The sequence below is a fragment of the Salvia hispanica genome, chromosome 2 (genome assembly GCF_023119035.1).
Source record: "Salvia hispanica cultivar TCC Black 2014 chromosome 2, UniMelb_Shisp_WGS_1.0, whole genome shotgun sequence".
NCBI lineage: Eukaryota > Viridiplantae > Streptophyta > Magnoliopsida > Lamiales > Lamiaceae > Salvia > Salvia hispanica.
Genome location: NC_062966.1, coordinates 6,349,052 through 6,360,616, shown reverse-complemented (window position 1 = coordinate 6,360,616; position 11,565 = coordinate 6,349,052). Strand labels below are relative to the sequence as shown.

Here is an 11,565-nt window from a genome sequence, read left to right as displayed (position 1 = left end):
CAAAGTGATTGTGTCATATTTATAGGAAATTGTGGTTAACGGCATACACTACAGTACCATTTTATTGCACTCCACAAATGTCGATGTAAAATGGCTTCAATTTAAGAATATGAACCATCTCTATTAGTTTCAGTTTCACATTAACATTGTAAATATGGAATATAAACCATTTAACTGCAACGACTTCAAATTTTAGAATATGAACCATTTTTATCAATTTCACAGCCAATATAAATGTGGAATATAAACCATTTAACTTTACACACATAATGAATTGTAACTTTTAATGCTTCAGTTGCAAAGCGAACATTTCTTGCCAAAAATGTGGACAAATGATATTCCCGCCGTCCCTACTAGGTTGGGTTGATTCTTTTGGACATGGAGATTAAGAAATTGTGTTAAATGATTTCAATGATGATAAATAAAATACGAGAGAGGAAAAAAGTAGGACAAATAAAAGACAGTAAATTATATGATTAAGTGAAAAAGTGATAAAATGTTTTGTCTTTTGTTAAAAAAAATGACTCAACTTTGCTAGGGACGTCCCAAAAAATAATACTTCCTCCATCCACGAAAAATAGAACATATTATGAATGACACGGATTTTAATGTGGAATTTGTAAAGTAAGAGGGAAGTAGTGTTAATGGAATGTGAGGTCCATATTATTATTAAGAGAGAAGAGAAAAAAGTAATAAGAGAGTAGTAGTGTTAGTGGAATGTGAGGTCCATATTATTAGCAAGAGAGAAGAGAAAAAAGTAATAAGAGAGTAGTAGTGTTAGTGGAATATGAGGTCCATATTATTAGCAAGAGAGAAGAGAAAAAAGTAATAAGAGAGTAGTAGTGTTAGTGGAATGTGAGGTCCATATTATTAGTAAGAGAGAAGAAAAAAAATAATAAGTGAAAAGTAGCGTTAGTGGAATACGGGGTCCATATTATTAGTAGGAGAAAAGGAAAAAGTAAGAGAGAAGTTGTTGAAAACTTTTCTTTTTAAATGTGCTTTATTTTTGTGGGCAACTAAAAATATCAAATATGCTCTATTTTTTATGGACGAAAGGAGTATAGTAGGACTCAACTTAATAAGGTCGGATAGATTATAATTTTTCGTCGATGCTAACATAGTAGAAAACCGGAGAAGGGGTGGAACTGATACAAGGTGAATGAATGACGCCACAAAGGTACAGAGTGATGCACTTTTTATTATGCATACTGCGTACACAATTCATTAATTCATACTTTCTTGTATCAAAATATCCATTTAACATCAAAAATTTTGTATGCTAGCTGAAGTCAAAACTCATTTTCCAATAGTATGCGGCAATTTAATTTCTTTTTACGTGGTAAACACATGCAATTTCGTCCAATTATGTTTTAGTAACCTACTCCCTCCATCCTGGCCTGTTCGAGACGTTTATATTTTGGCACATGAATTTAGGTAGTGATGCTTAGTGAATTAAATTATTAATAATAAAGCAAGAGAGAGAGTAAAATAAGAGAGAGAAAAAAAGAAAAAAGTAAAAAGAGATGATAAAGTAAGAAAGAAAAAGTGAAAATAAAGTAAAAGAGAAGAAAAAGTAAGAAAGAGAAAAAAAGAATAAACTAAGAGAGAGGAAAAAGTAGGAGAGATAAGAGGAAAAAGTAGGAGAGATGAGTGAGTTGCTTGTTGGCAAAAAAGGAAATGTCTCACGTAGGTTGGGACATACCAAAAAGGAAAACGTCTCACTTAGGCTGAGACGGAGGGCGTACAATTTTTAATTTATCTATCATATTTACAAGCTAAAATAATAAAATAATTATGGAAATTTTTTAATTTTCTAATTTTTTTTATTACTTACATTTCCTTATGGTACATTCATTTTATGGATTCCTCAAATTGCTTCAATTACATATGATTCACCTTAATCTTTGAAGATTGTGATTTATGATATTATTAGTATTAATTATATGTTATTATGTATTTTATAAAATACTCTCTGTCTCATAGAAACAAGTCATATTACTTCTTTTTTCGTCCGTCACATAGATATAGTTAGTTTGGTAAATCGTGCAGATTGAGTCGTTATTAGATCAACCTGATAACGACTCAACCCAATAAGGCCTAACCCAAACCTGATATTATATGATTAAAACCTGATATTACACAATTTAAACTTTATTTGCAAGAAATTAAATAACTAAAGTAAAACATTATTTTCTTAAAAAAACAAAAAAAAAATAATGGAAATAGGAGTACTATTTTTTTAATGGGTTATTCGCATCCAACCTGAACTCAACCCGAAATTATCGTATTCTTAATGGGTCAACCTAATATGGACACGGACCCAATAAAACTTGACCCGAACTCATATTTTCATGGGGAATCGTGTCAGATTATCATTTTTTTGTTTTAATAAAAAACATTCGGTGTGGGCGGGGGTTTAGGAAAACCCCCTACCCATGAAAAAATCAAGACATATCGTTCCAAAACACGATCCAAGCCAAAAAATGACTAGGATCCAAAGGTAGAACAAGAATAAATAAACTGGAAGTCCCACAAGTCGGGTACCACCATGCTATCAAGACTAAACAAGAACTATAATAGACAATGGATATTATCATGTCGGATAAAAAATTATCAGCCCTAGTAATAGTCCATATGGGTTATTCGCATCCAACCTGAACTCAACCCGAAATTATCGTATTCTTAATGGGTCAACCTAATATGGACACGGACCCAATAAAACTTGACCCGAACTCATATTTTCATGGGGAATCGTGTCAGATTATCATTTTTTTGTTTTAATAAAAAACATTCGGTGTGGGCGGGGGTTTAGGAAAACCCCCTACCCATGAAAAAATCAAGACATATCGTTCCAAAACACGATCCAAGCCAAAAAATGACTAGGATCCAAAGGTAGAACAAGAATAAATAAACTGGAAGTCCCACAAGTCGGGTACCACCATGCTATCAAGACTAAACAAGAACTATAATAGACAATGGATATTATCATGTCGGATAAAAAATTATCAGCCCTAGTAATAGTCCATATCCACATATGGAAACTTTTCTCTGATTTGCTTTTACTTTATCATTCATGAGCTCCATCATCCACTATACAATTTCAAGTATTCCTATTTTTTTTATATTCTCTTACTTTACCAATTATGCATTAAAATTTGTATAACTCATAAATAATCTATTTCTATTCTGAGACGAGGAGAGTATATTTATTGCAATATTACAGGTGAATCAGTGGTTCAATTGGCCAATCAGTTATACAGTAAACTAATAATTTTATTGATTCGCTCACTGATCTTATTTTTAAATTAATCTAACCAAAGTGAGGATGTACGATTGTATCAAACGAAGAAATCAGCACTTTTGTTGTTAATTCATTTGCTGGTCGTATAAGTTTTTCTGCGCCAGTGTGAATATGATTAATTAGTCCAAATAGAGAATCATATGGCGTAACTAGTCACACTAAAGCTTATATGTATGCAATAATTTATACTCTCTTTCTTTCCTGAAAAAAATATAAATATTTGATTTTATATTTTAATATACAATTACTAAAGTTAAAAAAGTAAAAATGATATATAATGTAGTATTATAATAGTATAAATTTTATTATGCAATAATTTATACTTTCTTTCCTGAAAAAAATATAAATATTTGATTTTAAATTTTAATATACAATTAGTAAGGTTATAAAAGTAAAAATGATATATAATGTAGTATTATAATAGTATAAATTATAAATAAAATGATATATAAAATTATTGTGTTGTTTAACTATTCTAAAATTGAAAATTTTATACTCCTTCCGTCTAATAGAAATAGGTCATATTTTCTTTTGTACATCATCCTATAGAAATGATCCATATCCATTTATGAAAGTCTTTTTTTCCTTCTTTTTCCTTTATTATTTATGGATCTCACAATTCACTACACAATTTCAACTACTTTTTTCATTTTCTATCATACTTAAATGATCTATTTGGATAGGACAAAAGGAGTATATTTTTATAAATAGACTAATATAAAAATAATTCATATTTTTTACAGGCTAAATAGTCAAAAATGGGTGGAAACTAAGTATACAAAATACACACGCATAGACAACACAGCCGTTAATATCCCCAAACCGCCGTCATCTGCGGCGGTGGAAGACGATGTCAACCTCCGCCGATCTGGAGTTGCTGCCGCTAAAAGGCGCCTCCCACACTTACAGCTCTCTGAGAGATCTGCTCCCGCCGCTCAAGGCAACCCGGCCCGGATCCGACGTCTGCATCCGAAACCGCCTTGTCAAACAAGCGGCGCGGGCCTATCTCCTTCCGATGTCCGACTATCCGATCTCCGCCGGGGACAACTTCTTCCGTCGTCTTTGGAGTGGCGTCGTCGCCTTGATTGACTTGTTCTGCACCAAGGTTGTTCGGATCCTTGATGGAGCTGTCCGGATCAACAATTTGATTGGCGATACTTGAAATTTCTATCGATCTATTACAGGGAAATGGTTTTATAATTGTGTGTTTATTCAATTATGTAATTCCTTGTCTGAATTGTGTACCACTCAATTACAGCCTTTTTACTTGCTTCCACTTTATTTTCCATTCATACTGGAATTAAATTGGTATCCCCTGTTAATAGAATTTGCTAGTTGTCATACAATTCAAGCCGAAATAAAGAGAATTTACACAAATAAAAACTACTGTATAAAAGAATTATACATAAATCTTGTGCAAAATTGTAAACGGTTAAGTTAAAACGAATACCTATTCTCAAAAAATGAGATATGACCTTATAGTGCTTTCAATTTAGGCAAGTCAGTCTCCAAAAATAAAATGATTCATTCTCTTTGTATCAAAATGCTGCCAGATTGAGCTCCACCGAACTACAAGATGTGAGGACAGAGCATTCGATAATGAATTGATTCATATCTTATGTATGCTATGAATTAGTCCATGAAGAGATTCCTACTAGGTTAATGCCAGAGTCAATGCTACATGAATGCCGTCATTCACGAGTTAAACTAGTTTTGATTGGTCAAACCTGTTAGAAATCGGTGAATGATTCATTCTTATTCACTGAAAAATGTACAAAAGATTAGAAGTTATATAGACTAGGTTATCTCTATGTATGGTAAACCTAATGTACATTTATTTGCATTTCATTTATGGTATGATTTGATTCCATATATTGCGCTCCTGATCTCGCGTGATTTCTTTCCAACACTCTCCCTCAAGTTAAGTCACGGGATTCCCGATACTTAACTTGCTTAGTACTTCTTGAAACGATTTTGAGTTCACCGCCTTTGTCAGAATGTCCGCCAGTTGATCTTCGGATTTGACATATGACATCTCAACTATCTTTGCTTCGATGTTTTCCTTCGTGAAGTGCCTATCCACTTCCACATGTTTGGTTCGATCATGCTGTACTGGATTTTCCGAGATGTTGATTGCCGCCTTGTTATCACAAAAGAGTCTACACGGTTGGACTGGGCGAAGATCTAACTCGTACATGAGTTTCCTAAGCCATAATATCTCTGCCAACCCACTTCTAATTCCTCTAAATTCTGCCTCTACACTAGAGAGTGCCACCATTTTCTGTTTCTTGCTCCTCCACGGAACAAGGTTACTTCCGACAAAGGTAAAATTTCTCACGGTTGACTTCCTGTCGTTCGGGTTCCCTGCCCAGTCGGCATCAGTAAATCCATGCATCTCCATGTGATTGTGTTTCTCAAATATGAGCCCGTGCTCAGCTATCCCCTTCAAGTACTTGATGTATCGGAAAGGGTGTGTTAGGTCTCGGGTTGTGTTGTATTCAACTGATCTGGAGGTGACTCCTAACCTAGTCGTGTCGCTGGATCGAAGACCTAAAAACCCGGTATCAAGAAATCTCCTCAACCCATTTCTACTGGCTAGTGGAGTGAGAGTAAGGGTCAAATCCCACGAGGAACGATGGTTGTAGCTCTAGATTGTGGTGACACTCTGGAATGGAATGGTTGGTTAGCTATCACGCTTGGGTTGAGATTCTACCTAGACAAAAACTAAAGGTGGACTTAGACTCTACTGACTGGTAAGGTTATCTGATATCTGGGTAAGCTGGTACATATGAGAGGAAATATATTCTGCTGGAGTGCATGTGAAAATTGAGAGTTTACTAAAAGTGGTTAAACAAAAGCTGGGGTGAATATCTTAACGAACTGGATGGTGCGCTGACATATCTGCAGAAAATCTGACAAAAGTGAAAGGACAAAAGCAAAAGGTGGCTGAAAAGTAAAGTGGTCCTAGAAAAGGTGGATTGTGATGTTGTCTTCTTCAACAAATATGCATAAAATTCAGATGAATACAAACTCCATGGATAAACTCAGATTTTCAACTCCACACATCAGATCCATAATTTAAAGGAGAGGGGCTAGAAAAAAAGGGTTTTAAGGGAAGTGATTTTTTTTTTCAGGGGGGGTTTCCTATTGCCCTTAGGATTTTGCTACATGCGGTCACTTTACCCTAGACATCATATGGCAGCCACTCTTCTTGTTTTATATATTTTGCGGAAAGTAGTTCCACTTTTAGGCTTCTAACTCACCATTTAAGAGAGCTTTCGTGTGTGGCTCTAAGGTTGGGCTTTTTCTCTCATACTTGCATCCTCTATACTGACTAGGATCTACTGGGAGGGGTTGTTTCCATTTTTTAGCATGCTTTATTTCCATCAATTTCCCTCACCGTCAGTTCGAAACAATTGAGTTTTAAGCCCGTTCATTCAACACTTAACCTAAAAAAAACTGTCCTAAGTAAACCTAAGAACAAAAACTCCTAAGGAAAAGCTAACACATAATCCTAAAAATCTAACACATAACAAGTGTGTCATACTGGCCATTGTCTCCCCCTTCCCACTTCACTCGTGTCTGCCCTCAGGAACGGGCTGTGAAGTGGAAAAGAAGATGGCTAGTATGACAAAAAGAAAACAACACAGAAAACACATACTATAATTTAAAAACTTCTCACACTTAGACTATGCAATAGGCTAAGTGGGAGAATATTAACTAAACACATGAAAAAAAATTAAACATATATACATACATTTAAAAAACTTCTCACACTTAGACTATGCAATAGGCTAAGCATGAGAATGTTAACTAAACACATAAAACAAAAATTTACAAAAAATACAAAAATTAAAAAGGAACATAAAAATAAAAGAAAAGCTAACTGGTCAGTAAGGTGGGTGGTCATTTGTTCCTCCTGCTCCTCCTCTGAGCAGGGCTAGGTGCTGGTGCTTCTTCTGGTGCTTCCTCCGGTTGCTCACTTCCTTCTCCGTCATACTCTTCGTCTTCTTCCTCATTCTCAGCCGATTCACCTGGTTCATTCCTTCTACTAGCTTGGCCACTCGTCCCGGCCTCGCTGCTCTTCCTGTTCCTTTCCATCTCCTTGAGTATGTTCCCATTACATCTGCCAACTTTGCTAACTCAGCCCGTGCTTCCCTGTTTTCAGCTGCCAACTCCGCCACAACCCTCTCCAGGTTTGCTTGCCTCTGGTCCTGAGCTTGCATTCCTTACCCAGCCAGTACCCTTCCCGCAGGGATTGCGGTTTTCCCTATGGCGTAAAAACGCGGGACTCCTTACCTGATATAAATTGTGTTGGTGCGGGTAAAGAAGAGGATATCAAACAAGCAAGGAGGCTCCACCATCATCATCGGTGATAGGCTTTCTGTCTCTATTGTGGTTATGTTGTTTCGCACGGATGCCCCTATGATATTACAGAGAGACAAGTTCCTGGGTGGGTGGGTGGCGATCAGGTGGCATTGGTAAGCGGTCCAGAACCCCAGGTGTACTCTTCTTCCGCTTCTCACGCACCACAGAAGGTACAATTTATTCATGGAGGTTCGGACGGTAGAGTTAGTCTGTCCCAGCAGGTTGTAATCCAGATAGAGTTGGACAAAGCGCATGATGGGGTTGTTGAAATGAGTGGAGCGGGATAAGGTAGACGTAAACTGCCCAGCAGCTGGATGGGTCATCTCTTCCCAAGCTGCCTGGGGGTCAAATTCTACATGTCTCTGAGGGACTCCCCTCTCCCTACTCCTCCATTTTGACCCTATGGCCTCCTCCAGTGTACACATCCCCAGCCTAACTGTCCACTCTATCAGTCTCATGCTCACTTCTCTCCCAAACACCCGGAATGTAATAGACACCTCATCCAGGTCAGTTGTGACTTGAAACCTAAATGTGGTGAACAACTCCTTCGCCAATCTCATGGGTATTGTGGGATCTCCATTCTCCAGCAACTAATCAAACCCCAACGCATGTATACACGACTTAAATGGCTCACGAGTGGCTAGCTCATCAAGAGAGGGAAAGTGGAGTACCTTGCCGCATTTGATCTACTGATTTCCTCCTTTTCATCAAAGGAATCCTGAATCTTTTTGGTGTTATAGTGTTTCATGTCCTCCATCAGATCATCATCCAGCTCGACTTCTCACGGCTGGTACTCTATTCTCTCCACTGGAGGGTGGATGAGCTCACGATAGTTCTTAGGCAGTTGGTGCTCCTGGAACTCTTCATCCTCAAAGGAAACATCGCTCTTCGATTCAAATTCTTCACTCGAGACGTAGTCGTCGTCGCTAATATCCCTCCATCGTGGTTGATCTCTCCTCTCCGGCTCTCTGATCACCACTCATGTATTGGCTATGCGAGGCTTCTTGCTGCTGTGCTTTGGTTTCACATGGGCCTTCCCCTTTCTTTTTCTCTCTCGCAGGTACAAGTCCTTCTCAGTATTACCCTCTGGCTGCTTCTTGGTGGACGCCGAAGGCTTTTCTTGGGCAGTAGTCTCGGCCTCCACGGTCTTGTTGGGGGTTCCTCTTCCTCTGGTGCTTTGTCTTCTACTGCCTTGGATGTGAGGTCCAGATCCTCAGCCATCTCGGCAATGTCGTCCTTTGTTTGTGGAGAGGTTCTCCCTTCCTGGTCAGTTGGGGTAGGTGGCACCACCTCTGTTTCTGTTGGGATGTCTTTCTGGTCATCAGCCGGTAAGGACTCCTCCTCAGTTTTTGTAGAAGCGTCTTTCTCATCCTCACTTGATATCTCTACTGCACTAGACGCAGTGTTGCCTCCTGCCTTCCCAATCACCCCGCTTCCCAGGCACCTTTGTGATATCCGTGTTGGTTTCTGCCTCGGAGCCCTTGGGTCGTCCTTCAATACTAACTTCCTTTTAATTGCCTTTGGTTTGATTATTTGGGGTGTTGGGGTTTTGCTTCCTCCAGTTCGTCAGTTGGAACTTCGGGTTCCTTTTCTTTCTGTTGTTCGCTGCCCGCCTCTACTTCTGGCTGGTACTCTGGCACATCAGGGCCTGTTTCTACCACCTTCTCAGTTACCATCTCATCTATTGCTTGGGCGGGCTTCTCCTCCGGTTCCTCGGTTGGTTCCTGTGCGCTTTCATTTCCTACTGCCTTAGATGCGAGGTCTAGAGCCTCAGCCATCTCGGCAGTGATCTCCTCTCTCCACGTCACTCCATCAATCAGCGACTGGAATTCTTCGTCATTCATGAGGCCTTGTTTCCTGGCCGTTTCGTTCAGCTCTTTTTCTTCCCTCATCTCCCGTTCCTCCACAGTTTCTTTCAAGGGCGTCTCCTCTATGATCTCCCCTTCTCCCCTGCTTGCAGCCTTGTTGGAAATTTCTTCCTCTGCATTCTCCACTCCGGTGGCTTCTTCTTCCCCTGTTCCTGGATCTTGGTAAGCCGAGATGGGACTTACGTCTAATGGTAAGATCGGTTGTAGCGTAGGAGAGGCTCCTGATGTTTCCGGTTGTGCGGTTTCTTGTGGAGAGGGTTCGATTATTGTGGGGGTTGATGAAGTAGGGACGGTGGGTGGAAGAACTATGACGGGTGGAAGTCCCGGAGTAGGGATGGGTATTACCGGTGCTCCGCCTCCGAGTAGACTCAGGCCAGCCAACGCTGCTCCCAAATCTATGTTAGGGTTTGTCTGTCGGAAATACGTCGTCAGAGCGTCGATGGAGACCATTGGTGGTGCTTGAGCGGTCGACGTCTGCGGTGGTTGTGGTGGAACAGTTGGTTGTGTTTCCGCTGGCGCTTCTCGAAAGGTTAATGGAGGTTTTTCGGTAACTTGTTTTTGGGCTTGTTTCTTTTTTCCCATGGTGATGTTTTTGGTCGGGGCCGGTGTTCTTGTGGTGAATGGGGAGGATTTCTGGGTGGCTTCTGTGTGATCGGCAAGGGTTTGTCTCAAGAGGGTGAGAGATTGCAGGTAGGGTTTATAAAAGTGAAGGAGGTAGGCGGTTGGAGGGTTAATGTAGTGGTGAGGGCAATTGAGGGTTTCAACCGATGGTAGATGGTATCCAGGTCGCGATGCTTCGCATGGAAGGCGGTTGGAGATTCTCGCAGTTGATTGGATGACGTCTGTCACCTCACTATCTGAGGCGCCCACTCAGTCGCAGCCTACGCGTGCAAAGCTGCACTCGAGACATCCAATTCAAAATTAAAATTCTCCCCATAATTCACAATTTTCTCCTTAAAATTACTAAGTATGGAAACAAAGTAAAAAGGACGCTTAAATATATTTTCGGGGTTGCATCAATTTGGAAACTGTCTTGGTCAGTGCAGTCCCCCGAATAAAATTTAAGTTCCAGAAAATATTTTCGTTTTTTTCCTAAAATTTTACTACTTACTTAATATGATAATTTTAACTACCACGTATTTACAATATTTACACTATTACTTAGGCAATTTGAAATTCTACCCAGTCAGTACATGCAAATCGTACGTAAAAGAAACTGACCAGGTGGAACTCTAAATCCCTATCCTACTGATCAGTTAAGCGACATTAGGGTTTAGTGGAATTTCTTCCACTACACACATCTCTGTATTTTCCCTAAATACTTTCAACCTATGACCATTTATGACAAAAAGGTTCAGAGTTAGGAGCACTCCTTGAAATCTCGACCGCTCCATTAGAACGAAGTGCGGTTATGATGTAAGGTCTTGTCCACTTTGATTTGAGCTTCCCAGGCATTAGCTTCAGTCTCGACTGGAAGAGTAGTACTTTCTGGCCAACTTGGAGATCCTTGGTCCTAAGATTTTTGTCATGCCATAATTTAGTCTTTTCTTTGTACAACATGGCTGAGTCGAAAGACTTCAATCTGAGTTCCTCCAGCTCCTGTAGCTGCAGCTTCCATTCCTCTTCACAGGCTCTAGCATCCATGTTAACTAGTTGAACTGCCCAGTATGCTCGGTGTTCAATTTCCACTGGTAAGTGATACATCTTTCCGAAAACAATACGGTACAGGGACATCCCTATTGGTGTCTTGTAGGCTGTTCGGTATGCCCATAGAACATCTTCCAACCTCGCGCTCCAATCCTTCCTAGAAAGGTTGACTGTCTTCTCCAGGATGCTCTTTATCTCTCTGTTAGAGATCTCAGCTTGTCCGTTAGCTTGCGGGTGGTAGGGACTAGATAGTCGGTGATGGACCCCGTACTTCTTCATCGAGGCTTCAATAGCACGATTGCAAAAATGAGTTCCTTGATCGGATATGATCGCCCTCGGCACTCCGAATTGGCTGAATATATGACTCTTGAGGAACTTAGC

At 39.7% G+C, this 11,565-nt stretch overlaps 2 protein-coding genes across 2 annotated transcripts; one reads left to right on the top strand and one right to left on the bottom strand.

The window, feature by feature from the left end:
* The first annotated feature begins 4,151 nt into the window (after window positions 1–4,151).
* On the top strand, window positions 4,152–4,463 carry LOC125206191. Its single transcript, XM_048105479.1, has one exon. It carries the CDS (start codon window positions 4,152–4,154, stop codon window positions 4,461–4,463), a length of 312 nt encoding a protein of 103 aa, XP_047961436.1.
* A 3,987-nt stretch (window positions 4,464–8,450) lies between these two features.
* LOC125206190 (proline-, glutamic acid- and leucine-rich protein 1-like) lies at window positions 8,451–9,987 on the bottom strand. Its single transcript, XM_048105478.1, has 3 exons — window positions 9,247–9,987; window positions 8,814–9,160; window positions 8,451–8,637 (listed from the first exon to the last, which is right to left on the bottom strand). The coding sequence occupies exons 1-3, from the start codon at window positions 9,985–9,987 to the stop codon at window positions 8,451–8,453; spliced, it is 1,275 nt and encodes a 424-aa protein (XP_047961435.1).
* Between the last annotated feature and the right edge of the window lie 1,578 nt (window positions 9,988–11,565).